Source organism: Callospermophilus lateralis, chromosome 1 (assembly GCF_048772815.1).
Source record: "Callospermophilus lateralis isolate mCalLat2 chromosome 1, mCalLat2.hap1, whole genome shotgun sequence".
In the NCBI taxonomy this organism is placed as follows: domain Eukaryota; kingdom Metazoa; phylum Chordata; class Mammalia; order Rodentia; family Sciuridae; genus Callospermophilus; species Callospermophilus lateralis.
The window spans coordinates 139,255,687-139,271,611 of NC_135305.1; the positions used below are offsets into that span (position 1 = coordinate 139,255,687).

General features: G+C 41.8%; 1 protein-coding gene across 3 annotated transcripts in view; it reads left to right on the forward strand.

Annotated features, from left to right (window-relative positions):
- Ube2l3 (ubiquitin conjugating enzyme E2 L3) overlaps nucleotides 1–15,925 on the forward strand; it is a 128,010-nt gene that overhangs the window by 75,783 nt on the left and 36,302 nt on the right. Inside the window, exon 2 of one of the 3 annotated variants that reach the window (XM_076863456.1) lies at nucleotides 8,764–8,861. The exons of 1 other annotated variant lie outside the window; for it this stretch is intronic. In XM_076863456.1, coding sequence (XP_076719571.1) covers nucleotides 8,764–8,861 — 98 coding nt within the window. The remainder of the gene's footprint in view (nucleotides 1–8,763; nucleotides 8,862–15,925) is intronic. One more of the 3 variants, XM_076863386.1, reaches the window with a different exon arrangement.

Consider the following 15,925-nt stretch of genomic DNA (forward strand, 5'->3'; position numbering starts at 1 on the left):
TGGTTTTACAACTCTTTTGTAACTCTTGGTATGAAAACTTAACAAAGCGATCTAAATTTACAGAAGGAGTTACCTTTTTTTTTTTTTTTGTGGTGCTGGGGATTGAACCCAGGGCCTCATGCATGCCGGGAAAGCACTCTACCACTGAGTCATATCCCCAGCCCCATGTGTTTTTTTTTTTTGTTGTTGTTTAAATATATATTTTTAAGTTTTAGGTGAACACTATATCTTTATTTTATCTTTATGTGGTGCTGAGGATCGAACCCAGTGCCTCACGCATGCTAGACGAACACTCTACCATTGAGCCACAACCCCATCCCTTGTTTTTTTTTTTTTTAATATTTATTTTTTAGTTGTAGTTGGACACAATGCCTTTATTTCACTTATTTATTTTTTATGTGGTGCTGAGGATCGAACCCAGGGTCCCGCACGTGCCAGGCGAGTGCTCTACCTCTGAGCCCCAACCCCAGCCCCAACCCTTGTTGTTTTTAATGCTGGGGTTGTGTTATCTGTAAATAAAAGGTTTGAACATGCTAGGCAAGTGCTCTACACCCCCAACCCCCACGACATGTTTTATACAGTTTCTTTTCTGCTTACTCATTCTGTGTCACACTTTTATGTCTCTGGTTCCGTTTCGGACAGACTTGAAGAGACTGGTAAGCCAGTCCTTAAGGAGCTCTCAATCTGGTTGGGGGTACTGGATTTGGGAGTGTGTAATGTAGGTCAAGAATGCCAGGCACACCCATGTTCAAACGGAGACAAAAACACATTCTAGGAGTGAGACTTGTGAGAAGCTGTCTGTGTGGAGCTGGTGCCAGAGCCTGTTCAGCTAGGGCCTTTGTCACGCTTGTCTTGGGATGTTGTAGGCAGTACCTTCCTTTAAGCCTGTACGGAGAGTTCTTTTTAATTACATCCTCTTTAAATGACCTCCCCAGGAGTCACTCACCTGTTTGGAGGCATTGATAGAATAATAGGGACCTGAGTTTAAATATTGATTTTTTTCCCCCAACTCATTTGTATTGTTACTTTGAACCCATGTCCTGATACCTACAAAAAGAATAATGAAATGACTTCAGAAAGTTTTGATAATAGGTCCGTATATCAATTATGATAATTAACTAAGTATAAGATAGCTAGCTAGCACATTCCAACCTATGGAAGGGGTCATGTGTTGTCATGAGTCCTGTCCCCTTTACTGAATATTAATTCTATTATTTTTTTGCAGTACTGGGGATTGAACCCAGGACCTGTACTAGGCAAATATTCTACCACTGAGCTATATCCTCAGCCCTATTGAATATTAATTGAAATGAGATTTGTAGATTTGCAATGTATGGAATCAGGTTAAAGTCATGATTTAGTGTCTTTGCTCATGGTTGCATTGAATAAGCCTGGAAAACTTGTATTTCTGCTAAAATTAGTTGCTTTGAATCACACAGAAGTAGAAATCTGCTATTTCACATTATTATTTCCTACCAGTTGTGTAGCTGGTATTTGATAGTGACACTGTGCTTAGATTTAAGGCAGCTTTGTGTAATTTTCCTCAGACATCTGGTTTATCTGCCAGGATTTGTTTTGGCCAGTCAAGAGGAGCCTAAAAACATTCCTTATTCAACATAGACACTTATGATTAACTATGGAGAACTAGGGAAAATACTGTACATGTTCATGTTTTTGTCATTGTAAATATTGATATGTGGTATCCCAGAGCAAGCTAAACTGTCCTAGGATCCTACACAGGAAACAGAGGCACCTGCTTGGCTCATTTTTTTCTCCATCCTCCTCACAATGGGAGTTGAACTGGGGGCATTCTACTACTGAGCTACATCCACAGCCCGCCCAGGGCCCTACCTACCTTTTTTCCTTTCTCTTTTTTTGGTACCAGGGATTGAACTCAGGGGCACTCAACCACTGAGCCCCAGCCCTATTTTGTATTTTTTTTTTTTTTTTTAAGAGACAGGGTCTCACTGAGTTGTTTAGTGCCTCACAGTTGCTGAGTTGCTGGGATTATAGGTATATGCCATTGTGCCCAGCTGCTCTGCTCATTTCTTTTCTTATTTTTTTTTTGGTACAGGGGATTGAACCCAGGGTTGCTTAACCATTGAGCCACATCCCCAACCGTTTTTATTTTTTATTTTGAGATAGGGTCTCATTGAGTTGCATAGGGCCTTGCTAAATTGTTGAGGTTGGCTTTGAATTCTTGATCCTCTGCCTCAGCCTCCCAAGCTGCTGGGATTATAGGTGTGTGCCACTATACCTGGCAGCATGTTGATTCTTAAGCAGGAATACACATTGCAGTCACCTGGGAAGCATTTCTAAGACACAGGTGCCCAGCCCGCTCTTGAAGTTGATGTGGTGGGACCTGATACCAGCTAGTCTCTCTGTCCTTCTTGCCCTCCCCCATCCCATCTCTCTGTATGTGGAAGTTGAACAGTCCCCCAGGGGCTCCAAAATTTACTCTGGACCTAATCATGACATTAGAAAACTCTCTTAACTCATTTCCTGGTTGCTTGCTTAACCTGTTGATTTCTTCCCTCATGTGTTTCCCACACTTGATCTTATCTCAAGGTTTTCTGTATCCTTCATGCAGAGCTTCTTCTATGTAGCTATTCCCTTCTGGGGTCTTCTGGGCTTCACTCACTCTGACCTAAAAGTGCCTAAAATGTCATTTGTTAGCTCTTCTAACTCAGATCAACAGCCAAGGAGGGACTTTAGACTTTACTTTCTATAGTTCCTCTAGGGACATATTGCTTATTTTTCCATTTAACAAATACAGTGTGACACGGTAGTATTGAATATGCTTGTTTATACTCAACAAGAACCCTGGTATTGAAATGTGCTATTCCTAGAGTTGGTGTAATATCAGAAGCATCTCTCACTTGGCTTCTCTGATATATATTTTGAGGGGGAAGAATCATTTGAGTACTTTGGATTTGTTATCTTTTTTGTTAGTACTAGAGATTGAACCCAGGGGTTCATTACTATGAATTATATCCCTACCTCTATTTATTTATTTACTTATTTGTTTATTTTTTTAGGTACTGGGGATGAGACCCAGGAGCATCTACCACTGCGCAGTTTCCCTAGACCTTATTATTATTATTATTTTTTTAAAATTTTGTAGTTGTAGATTGACAGAATGCCTTTAGTTTATTTCTTTGTTTGGAATTGAACTCAGTGCCTCACATGTATTAGGCAATTAGGCAAGTGCTCTGCCACTGAGCTACAGCCCCAGCTCCTCCTTATTTTTTGAGACAGGATCTCACCAAGTTGCCCAGGCTGGTCTTGAACTTGGGATCTACCTGCCTTAGCCTCCTGAGTTGCTGGGCTTATAGGCATATACCACCATGCCTGGTTTGTGTATTTACTTTGTTTATTTATTTAGAGAATACTTTATTAGTTTCTGTAATCAAACATAGGTAAGACCTTAAAATTTAATACAGTGTATTACCCCTGTGCAGATGGGAAAATATTATGTATTTGCATTTGAGATAGGATCTTGCAATCCTTCTGTCTCAGCTGGGATTACAGGAATACACCACCACACCCAGTTTTTCTGATTTCTTTTTTTTTTTAAACCCATCATTCATATTCTCTCTCTCTCTCTCTCTCTCTCTCTCTCTCTCTCTCTCTCTCTTTTTAAATGCTTATTTATTTTTTAGATGTGGGTGGACACAATACCTTTATTTATTTTTATGTGGTGCTGAGGATCGAACCCAGGGCCTTGCACTTGCTAGGTGAGTGCTCTACCACTGAACCACAGCCCCAGCCCCCATCATTCTCTCTCTCTCTCTCTCTCTTTTTTTTTTAATATTTAGTTTTTAGTTGGACACAATATCTTTATTTATTTATTTTTATGTGGTGCTGAGGATCCAACCTAGGGCCTCAAACGTGCTAGGCGAGCGCTCTGCTGCTGAGCCACAACCCCAGCCCCCATCTCTTTTTTAAGATATATTTTTATAGTTGTAGTTGGACACAATTATTTTATTTATTTGTTTTTATGTGGTGCTGAGGATCGAACCCAGTTGCCTCGCACATGGTAGGTGAGCTTTCTATCGCTGAGACACAACCCTAGTCCCAAGTTTTTCTGATTTCTTAAAAAAGACTTTGACCATGAACTAGTTAGTAATCACTGGCCCCTGTGTGGTTCTTAAACTTGGACTTCCATGGGGATTATGTGAGGAGATTTTGTACAGTCAACTTTCTAGGCCTCATAGAAGAAACAGATTTTTTGCTACTTTGACAAAATGCAGATAGGTAGATCCGAGTTGGGTGATGAGTGCCGATTCTGCACTGCATGACAATCTCTTGCTCTTCTAGCTGCCTCAGTACTTGAAGCAGTGGGCTTCTGCAGGGGTTTCAGGTAGTAACCCCTTTCCTTTTCTGCACACTCCACACTTTGCCACATGGTTGTTGGCATATGGGCATCTAGCTTGCTGAGCTGGGGTTTAGGGAATGGGCTGTTCCTCTTTTTAAGAACTGTACAGGGCTGGAGATATGACTTGGTTGGTAGAGTGCTTACCTGGCATGCACTAATCCCTGGGCTCAGTCCCCATCATTTCCCAAAAGAAAAACAAAAACTGGGCAGCATTTCTGGCTCGGAAAGGGATCATATTTTGGGAAGCATTGCTATCTTCCTCTTCTTCCACTTGTCCTGGGTGGGAAATCTGCTGTTCTTTACCAGGAGAAGGGACTAGCAGGGTTCTGCTTTCCTTCAGGTCTCTCTCTTGGTTTGTCAGCATTGTATCATCAGTTCTGAGTAGTTGACCCCAGGCTGCTTCTGGTTCTGAGCAGAACTGAAAGGAACCTTTGTGGGAGTATTTTTTTTTTTTTAACATTTATTTATTTATTTATAGTTCTCGGTAGACACAACATCTTTGTTGGTATGTGGTGCTGAGGATCGAACCCGGGCCGCACGCATGCCAAATGAGAGCGCCACCGCTTGAGCCACATCCCCAGCCCCTTGTGGGAGTATTTTTTATAAGCTCCTGTCGATCTTGGCTTTGGTCTTCTTGTTTTCCTTAGAGCTGGGCCACCCTACATTTTTTCTTTGTCAATTCCTTTCTTCCACTATTTGTAATAACCTTTATTTTATTATTTTTTTAATATTAGGTGGACACAATGCCCTTATTTTTATTTATTTATTTTTATGTGGTGCTGAGGATCGAACCCATGCCTCATCCGTGCTAGGCGAACGCTCTGCCACTGAGCTACAACTCCAGCCCTGTAATAACCTTTTGAATTAAACCTCTTTGACTTTCCGTGGTTTCTTTAAATTCCTTCCCCATTTCTTCATTATCAGGACCTTTCTCAGTTATTGCTTAAGGGTTTGTCATCTTTTTTTTTTATTTTTAATTTTTTTTTATTTTTTAGTTTTTGGCGGACACAACATCTTTGTTTGTATGTGGTGTTGAGGATCGAACCCGGGCCACACGCATGCCAGGCGAGCGCGCTACCACTTGAGCCACATCCCCAGCCCAGGGTTTGTCATCTTGAGTGTCATATTGACTTTTTGAGTCTCATGCCTTCAGATGGAATCTATTTTTTCCCTAAGTGAGTGTTGAATTCATCTTCTTTAAGTTGTTTTCCTCAGTGTAGGAGGCATGATTGGCATTTAGTGGACTGAACATTCTTTTTCCTGCATTGTCATTTTGTGCAATGCAGGACTTTTAGCATCTTAGCCAATGCTAGGTCCAGTGATTCTCAGCCGGGACTCTAGAGGACGTTGGGAAATCTGGGTGGGGCAGTGTCACAATGCCTAGCATTTGTCTCAGGCAAGGCTCAGGATGCTTAAGTGCAGAGTTAGGATGCTGGTGACACCCTGTTGAGAAACTCTTTACTATGGGTTGTTCAGCATTCCCAGAAGATGACAGGACTTGTTTGTTGGTTTCTCTCACTTCTGCCTTTTAATCAGTTCTTCCTTATTGGTTAGAGTTATGCAATGGAGCTTGCCTCTTCCTTGGGAGGACTTAACTTGACAGCAAGGTAAGTTGAGAGTTTATCTGATAACCCTGCTTTGAATTCCCTGAGCCTCCCAGCTCAGCCCTCTTTAGTGTTTCCTTTCTTCTGTGACACCAGGCATGTGACTTGCTCAGAATTGCTTTTATCTTTGTTTATGCATCTGCTTGATATCAAAATACCTATAGGTGCTCTTCCTGCACCCATGCCCACAGATTGCTCTTTTTTTCTTAAGGAAGATACAGTTTTTCACTGCCCTGTTACAATTGAGTTCATTTTGTGATATTTTTGTAATTCTTGTGAGATTTACCTTCTTGTGTTTTTCAGCCATAATTCACAGTGTTGGTATGTAGAGTTCTGAAACCATTAAGTTTATTGATTAAGATTTGCACAGTGGCACACAACTATAATCCTGGAGGCAGGAGGATTGCAAGTTCCAGCCCAGCCTCAGCAACTTAGTGAGAGCCTGTCTCAAGTTAAAAATAAACATAAAGGACTGGGATGTGGCTCAGTGGTAGAGTGCCTTTGGGATCATTCCCCAGGTCTGGGGGTAAAATTGTTTTCTCCCGTGATATCTTCTCCTTTGTTTTTTTCTTTCCTGGTTGTCTAGTTTCAAAGTTCTTTCTGGCATATGTATACATATTTTTTCTGTCTGTATTTGGTTCAAAGCATTTTAATAGTTTAGTATGACCCAGGCCTTACTGGGGGTTATGATATCTTCTGTCCCTAGTCAAGAATTTTAATTCTAATATCTTGAACCAAGGACCAAAAAGCCAAAATACAGCTTTGATACTCAGAGAATACCAGGTCCTTTTTTTCCTGATCCCCTAGGAAGGCCTGCCTTCTTAGCCATTCACTAACTTAGTGGTTAAGCAAATGTTTGAGCCCCATCAAGAGCTAAATCCTGGCACTGCTGGGGCTTTCTGGTCTCTGCCTTCACACCTGCCCTACTCGAGCTGATATTCTGTTTGGGAAGGGAATGGGGCTGGTGTTGGTGCAAGACTTTTTTCTCTTCTTATCTGCCCAGGCTTCATTATCTCCAGTGGAGTGTTCTGATGCATCTCTGGCATTAGCAAAAGGACCAGGCAACAGTTGGCAGGTTGAAGTGGTCCCTCAGGCTACATGCTTTCTCTATAGGGGAGCCAGACCACTTCATCCCTCGTTGTAGAGTAGATCTTCTTAGTGCTAGTTCTTCCAAATGGACCTGTCCCTCAGTATGGCAGTGCCTCTGCCCTCCTTGTGCTGCTTGTTAAAAATCTTTATGTTCAGGTTCCATCTACACTTGCTGAACTAGAATTTCTGGATTTGGTTCCAGGTTCAGGTGATTATGGTGGGCACCAGGGATGGGAGAGGGGTTTGACAAGTAGTGAGCAACCCTGTGAGAAGACACTGTGCCTGTTGCTTGCCATGAAAGTACCTATTCCTTGCATTCCTTCAATACATTCTCCTCCCCGGCCCATTCTGGGCCAAATCCTCTTTACCCCAACTAAAGAACCTGTAATTGGCTTTGGTTCCCTCTTCCTCAGGAATTGTTCCTTTCATGCCTGTATAGCCCCAGTGTGCCTTGTAAATTGCTGCAGAGCAATTAAGTGTGGGGTGCAGAGGATCTTTTGAGCTTGAAGATATTGGACCTCTGAGCTACCCTGAGCCATGACTGTGCACAGGGAGAGGCTTTCCCCATTCTAGAGGTTGTGTGGGCTGGGTCAGAGAGAAAGCAGCCTGTTACAGGAAGCAGAGCTCAGTGGGATGATGCTCAGAGTTGCAGAAGAGAAGACATCTGAGATGTTGGGGAGGCTGTCTTGCCAATGGGCAGGAGGCTGGGTTGAGGCAGTGGCAGGAGGGGTACTCCAGTTATGTGAATATGAAGGAATGTTGGTAATGTGATGGGTGGCTGGGAGTGTGCATATGGGGTGGCTTGGGTTGTGAAGCCTGCTGGATATTCACTTGAGGTGTTGAGGAAGCAGTGGGAAATGTTAGGCTGGTACACAGTCAAAAAGCAGTAATAGACAGTTCTAAACACATCTTAGACAGGCTCCTGAAGTATTTAATTGCAGTGGTTGTGCTTTCTGGGTGAAATAGCATTTGTCACATTGACTATATACATGCAGTAATAACCTGATGTTTTTAAAAATTCCTGTTGCTTACAACATAGTTTCTCTTTCATTGTCTGCAGTTCTGGGTCTCATTTCCCCTCTGTGGCAACTGCAGAAACCAAGCCTTAGTGAAGGTTTCCTATCCCCCTCCCCATCCCAGTTTGTGTGATGGTCTCTTTGCTTATGCTGGGATGGAGTCCTGAAATGCACTCATGGCAATGTGTAGGAAAGTTTGTGGGTGTGCATTTACCTTTGGTTGGCTCATAGTACACAGTTTTACTCATCTTTATATTCTCAGCATCCAGTGCCTAGTCAGTGCTTAACGAATCTTAATTGGAAGAAGTTAGGTCTGTAGCATCTCAGGTTAGCCCCTGCTATGTGTCTGCCAGGTGCAGGGTGTTGAGAGTATTTAAATAGGCATGGCTACCAACCCAAAGAAGAGTTGGTATATCTATAGACATATGATCACCCCCGTCATGCTCAGTGGACTCACCGAGGTGGGGGCTTGTCTTGGTCTGGGACAGGGGTAGAGGCAGTGACCTCACAGAGGGCTGGGCTCTGTGCCTCCTTAACCACCCTGGTGTGATCTAGTCCTCAATCATATTTTGTCATTAGTGGTGTCATCACCTGGTTTAATTTGAGGGAGTCAGGAGGGATCTTAATATGTGGTACTTTCCCTGATTTGATATCCCTTTATGCTTTGTTAATCAACAGGAGCTTGAAGAGATCCGCAAATGTGGAATGAAAAACTTCCGTAACATCCAGGTTGATGAAGCTAATTTATTGACTTGGCAAGGGCTTATTGTTCCTGTGAGTATTGAACACTTCCACTTCTTATCAGATTATTCTTTCAGGTGGTGTGTGTGCTGTTGTGGCTATCTCTGTGCTCCTAAAGTAGGCTTGTAGTCTGGGTAGCCCACACATGCACAGAAGTGGGCTGTGACTCTGGGCTCTTGAGGAGATTCCCAGCTTTGTACTAGTTTTCCAAAATTCTGGGGGGTTCCAAACTTTGCAGATTTGTGGTAATATACACAGAGAAGAGGAGTATGTATTTGTGCTCCTATTCTCTCCTGTCTTCCCTGGCTTCTAGATGCCTGGCCCTATTTATTGGGACAAGACCTCCTTCTCTGGCCTCTCTTAATAGAGGGTTGGTGTTCCCATCTAGGTCTTCTTTTGCTTTTCCCCTTCATTTTGCATCTTTCTAACTTTCTGGACACCTGTGTTCCAGGCTTTATTTCTGGTACCCTCCAACAGGTGCTTCCCATTTATCTCAGTCCTTATTCCTAACTGACCACGTTACCTTCACTGTCTTTTCTGGGGTTTTGCTTTCAATGACTGCCCCCCACATCCCTATCTCCCCCTGTCTCAGGGACTTCTGCCTCAGAGACTTGGGCTTCTCTTAACAATAGGCTTTGCTTTGGCATTATTATCCTCTTGTCTCTTCTTTTCTCCATTCTTTGATCCCTCACCTCTTTGGAGACTTGACCTGTGCTTAACTCCAGGATGCAGTTCTCATTTCTCCCACTTCCTGAAAGTACTTCACACCAAGCAACTGGACTCCCTCCAGTTGTTATACTTCTGACCCTTGCTTGCCTCCCAAGCTTTTAAACCTTTGGCAGTGTCTCAGTCCAGTCCTATAGCCAGTGCACCATTCTTTGCTGACCTGCCATTGCTACCTCCTCACTGTTAAACTTGGGTCTTGTTAGTCTCTACCTTTCTCTCCTGTTTCTGAGGCTCTGCTTTTTCTAGCATCAATGAGTATCTTCCTGTACATGAAAGGTTTCTACCTCTGTCTCACTCCCTGCCTTCTCTCTTGGAACTGCACTGTTTGTCCATCAGATAACTTCAGTTGGGCAATATATAGCCTTTCAGGCACCCAGCCCACAACCTCATCCTTCTGTAAGAATGCTCCCCTTCTTTTCAATTCTTATAGATCCACCCTTCTTCTCTCTTTCTTTTTTTCTCCACTTTGCCCATCTGAGCCTCAGGCACTTTCCCTCTGTCTGATGTTGTCTCTTATTGTTACATATAATTGTTTCTTGTGAGAGCTTGGATCCTTTTTTAAAGCAGAACATAAAATATACTTACTGTAGATGCTTTCTTGGTGCTGGATCTTGCTTCTGTTTTTTTTAAAGCTCCTGAAATTTGAGTGGCAAATATTGGGTTTGTAGTTTATTCTCAGTCATTTGGATAACTAAGGAAAGATAGTTTTGGAATTTTTAAATATGGGAGTTTTTGGTCTGGTTTTGAAGATGAGTGCTTTGAATTTTTTGAGACTTGAAGATGTGGCTCTGAGGGCACAGGGTGGGTGACCAGGAAACCCTGGATGGGAGGGAGTGGCCTGTGACTATAGCCCTTGCCTGCCATTATGATCTGTTAGGTGCTGAGTATAAATATAGCTAGGACCTTGTAACCTCTTCTTCCTTTTTCTAATTGAGATTTTGTATTCCACTGATAAAACAAGTGAACAGCTAATCTATGGCTCTTTTGGAAAGTGATAAGAATGAATGGAAGATGGTTTTAAATGGCAAGGCTAGGGTGGTGTGCTCACCATGTGAGCTCAGTAGCCTGGGAGCCCACAGGCCAGCTTAAGTGTAGATTGCTTCAGAAGTCTCTGCCACCAGCTCACTCCAAGGCATGCCTTTGGTTTCACACTGGTTGAGCCTGTGGAACAGAGGGCTAAGGGTCTCATTAAACCAAAGTTAGAGAGACTGGCTACTTGAATTCTAATGTGCTTGGACTGAGGTTCTGGGGAGTATCCCAGGCCAAAGCTGAGCCCAGGGAGAGTAAACTACAGCCAGACTGCTCTTCTTCCTGCTAAAATTGTACTCTTATCATTTCCCTCTCACTTGCCTTCTATAATTATTGCCCAGGTCCCCTTCGTTGGCACCAGCAGCATTTCAAGGTAGCATTTTTATTTTTATTATTATTACTTTTTTTGGTACTGGGGATTGAACTCAGGCGTACTTGACCACTGAGCCACATCCCTAGCCCTATTTTGTATTTTAAGTAGAGACAGGGTCTCACTGAGTTGCTTAGTGCTTCATAGTTGCTGAGGCTTGCTTTGAACTCACAATTCTATTGCAGCCTCCCAAGCTGCTGGGATTACAGGTGTGTACCACCACACCCGGCAGCATGTTTTTTTTTTTTTTAAATATATATTTTTTATTTCAATGGACCTTTATTTCTTTATATGTGGTGCTGAGAATTGGACCCAATGCCTCACACATGCTAGGAAAGTGCTACTCTCAGGGCTGAGGCAGGACCCAAGGCTAGGCAGGAGCCATAACTCCAGCTCCTCAAAGTAGCATTTCTTCCTTTCCCAGAGTTGACATTCTTGGCTGCTACCATACCTGAGTTAAAGGAGGGCCTGGAGTCTTCCTGCATCATAGGGGCTAGGCCAACATGGTAATCTTCTACTTCAGGTCACCTGAGGTCTGTTGAATTGGGGTGAAAACAGCCAGGTGATAAAGCAAGGCAGCCCTGCCACACCCTACCTCAGGCATTTATATCAAGGTGCTGGTTGGGAGCTGCTGAATAAATCTTTGGCTGAAGTGCAGGGAGAGGGAGAGCAGGTGGAGGAGAAGTGAGAGATTCTCCCTAGAGGCACTATATTGTGACCATGATAGTTCAGGTTTATTCTCTTTATTTTATTTTGTTGCAGTACTGGGAATTGAATCCAGGGCCTCACACGTGGTAGGCAAACACTACCATTAAACTACTTCCTCAGCCCTTTTTATTTTTTATTTTGAGGCAGAGTCTTCTTCAGTTGCTGAGGCTAGCCTCAACTTTGCAAACCTCCTGCCTTACCCTCCTGAATTGCTAGAATTACAAGGCATGTGCCATCATGCCCAACTGTTTAATTAACCTTTATTTATACATGTATATTTATATATAATATAAATATATACTCTTATTTATATATAAATATGTACAAATATTTATATATAAATAAACTGGGCAAGGTGAAATACACCTATAATCCCAATAGCTTGGGAGGCTGAGGCAGAAGGATCATAAGTTCAAAGCCAGCTTCAGCAATTCAGCAAGGATCTAAGAACTCAGTGAGACCTTGTCTCTAAATAAAATACAAAAAAGGGCTGGGGATGTGGCTCCTGGTAACCCCCCCACCCCAAATTTATAACTGTATTTTATTGCTGGGTGCAGTGATATATTGTCTGTAATTCCAGTGACCCAGGAGGCTGAAGCAAGAGGATTGCAAGTTCAGCACCAGCTTGGGCCACTTAGAATCTACCTCAAAATAAAAATGTTAGAAGGGGCTGAGGATGTACCTCAGTGGCAGTGGTAAATCTCGGTTGAGTTTGATTCCTAATACAAAAACAAACAATAAACATATTTGTAAAACCGTTGCTACTATTTCCAAAATATTTTCATCACCCAAGCAGAAATTCTACCTATTAAACAACAACTCTTCATTTCCCCTATTCCCCAGCCCCTCGTACTTCTGTGATTTTTGCCTATTATAAATATTTCATATAAATGAAGTAACATACAATATTTTTACTTTTATATGTGTTTTATTTCACTTAGCATAATGATTTTTTATTGTTATTTTTAGATATACATGACAGTAGAGTGTATTTTGACACTGTACATACGTGGATTATAATTAGGATCCCATTCTTGTGGTTGTCCATGATGTGGAATTTCACTGGTTGGTGTATTCATATATGAACATAGGAAAGTTTGTACAATTCATTCTACTTAACAAAATGTTTTCAAGGTTCATCCATGTTGTAGTTTGTATTAGAACATTATTCCTTCTTATGAATCATTAATGTTCCATCGTGTGGATATACCATGTTTTGTTTATCCATTCATTTGTTGATGGACACTTGGGTTTTTTTCTAGTTTTTGGGTTTTTTTGAATAATGTTGCTATGAACATTGGCATGCAAGAATTTGCTTGTGTTCCTGTTTTCAATTCTTTGGGATATATATGTAGAAGTGGGATTGCTGGATTATATGTTTATTCTGTTTAATATTCTGATAAATCGCCAGATTTTCACAATAATAACCACACAGTCTTACATTCCAGCAGTGGATGAGGGTGAGGGTTCTGACTTCTCCACATCCTTACCGATACTTTTTCATATTAGAGCCTTTGTTAGTTGTAGATGGACACAATATTTTATTTCTTCATTTTTATGTGGTGCTCAGGATTGAACCCAGTGTCTCACACATTCGAGGCAAGTACTCTACCACTGAGCTACAACCCAGCCCTGTTTTTGTATTCTTATTGGCCATTTGCCTGTTTATTTATTTAATTTATCATGGTGCTGGAGATCAAACCCAAGCCCAGCAAACCTTTTTTTTTTTTTTTAAACACTGAGCCACACCCCCAGCCCTTTTATTTTTCATTTTGAGTCAGGGTCTTGCTAAGTTGTTTTGGGCCTTGCTTCATTGCTGAGGCTTGCCTTGAACTTGAGATTTTCCTGCTTCAGCCTTCTGAGCTGCTGGGGTTATTTATTTATTTATCTATCTATCTATCTATCTATCTATTTGTTTATTTTGTGGTACTGGAGATTCAACCCAGGGGCACTTTACTACTGAGCTATATCACAAACCCTTTTAAAAAATGTTTTATTTTCAGGCAGAGTCTTGCTAAGTTACTGAGGTTGAACTCAAACTTGCAGTTATCTGGGCTGGGGTTGTAGCTTAATTGGTAGAGCATTTACCTTGCATGTATGAGGCATTGGGTTCAGTCCGCAGTGCCACATAAAAACAAATAAATAAAATAAAATTATTGTTTGTCTGTAACTAGAAAAAAAACTCTTTCAATCATCCTGCCTCAGCCTTGAGAGTAGCTGGAATCATAGGTATGTACTCACATGCCTAGCTAAAATTTTTTGGGGGGGGTGGGGGTGGGGGAAGTACTGGGGATTTCACCCAGGGATGCTTTTACCCCTGAGTCACATTCCTACTCTCTCCGTCCCCGCCTTTTTTTTTTTTTGAGACAGGGTGGGCAAAGTGGAGCACACCTATAAGCCTAATAGCTTGGGAGGCTGAGGCAGAAAGGATCATGAATTCAAAGCCAGCTTCAGCAACTTAGCAAGGGTCTCACTGAGTTGCTAGCACCTCACTGTTTGAGGCTGGCTTTGAACTCGCTATCCTCCTGTCTCAGCTTCCCAAGCCTCTGGGATTACAGATGTGTGCCAGGGTGCCTGCTGAGGTTGCATTTAATCTTGAGATCACTTTAGGTATTTTTTAAGTTGTTTAGTATCTCATTAAGTTGCTAAAGCTGACTTTGAACTTTTGATCCTCCTGCCTCAGCATCCCAAATCATTGGAATTATAGGCATGAAACACTGCACCCGGGAAAACTTTTAATTTTTATTGAAACCTATTTATTTATTTTTGAGGCAGTCTTGCTGTGTTTCCCCAGCTGATCCTGAACTCTGGGGCTTTAAGTGATCCTATTTCCTCCCCTACCCCCAAATAACTAGAACTTCTGGTGTAGGCTGCTTAGGTCTGATTTTTAAAGAAACTGTTGTCATAACATGAATGGTCATGTAGATTTTCCTAAGAGTTTTTTTTTTTAGTATCAGCTCTTCAATTTGGTCTTTGATCCATTTTGAGTTCATTTACATATATTACATGAAGTAAGGGCCCATTTTATTTTTTTATATGTGGATAAACAGTTTTTCTAGTACCATTTGTTGAAGAGGCTATTTTTTCCCGTTGAAGGATCTTGCATTTTTGTTAAAGATCAATTGAGCATATAAGTGAAGGTTTATTTCTGAACTCTCAGTCTATTGGGTTGGTCTATGTGTGTATCCTTTTGCCAGTGCTATACTGTTTTGATTATTGTCCCTTTGGTAGAAAGTTTATTTTTATGTGAGTTTCCACATGAATTTTAGGATGAATTTTTCCATTTTGGGAAACAAATACTGTTGAGATTTTGATAGAGGTTGCATGTAATCTTTTTATTTATTTGTTTTGTGGTGCTGGAGATTGAACCCGGAGCCTCATGCACGCAAGCAATCACTCTACCAACTGAGCTATATCCACCAGCTTGCATTTAATTTTTTTTGTTGTTGTTGATACTGGGGATTGAACTCAGGGGCACTCAACCACTGAGCCACATCCCTAGCCCTTTTTTATATTTTATTTAGAGACAGGTTCTCACTGAGTTGCTAGCACCCCACTGTTTGAGGCTGGCTTTGAACTCGCTATCCTCCTGTCTCAGCTTCCCAAGCTTCTGGTGTGTGTGTCAGGGTGCCTGCTGAGGTTGCATTTAATCTTTTTTTTTTTTTAAGAGAGAGAGAGAGAGAATTTTAATACTTTTATTTTTTAGTTTTCGGCGGACACAACATCTTTGCTTGTATATGGTGCTGAGGATCGAACCCGGGCCGCACGCATGCAAGGCGAGCACGCTACCGCTTGAGCCACATCCCCAGCCCCATGGTTCATTTAATCTTGAGATCATCTCATTTTCACAATATTGTCTTCCAATCCCTGAACAACCTGGGATGTCTTTCCATTTCCTTAGGCTTTCAAGTGGGTTTTTTTTTTTTTTTTAAAGCAATATTGTATAATTTTCAGCATGCAGGTCTTATGTCTCTGTTAACTCAGGCTAAGCTAACAAAATATTATAGACCCGGTGGCTTAAACAAAATTTATATTCTCAACAGTTTTGGAGGCTAGAAATCCCAGATCAAGATCTAGCAGGGTTGGTTTGTGGCAATGACTCTATTCCTAGCTTGCAGCCTTCCAAGTATATCCTCACATGGTCTCTCCTAGCTGTATGTACTGGAGAGAGGGAATTGCCTGGTTTCTCTTCTTGTATGAATACTAATCCTGTTGAATCAGAACCCCTTCCCCCACTTATAACCTCTTTTAACCTCAATTACTT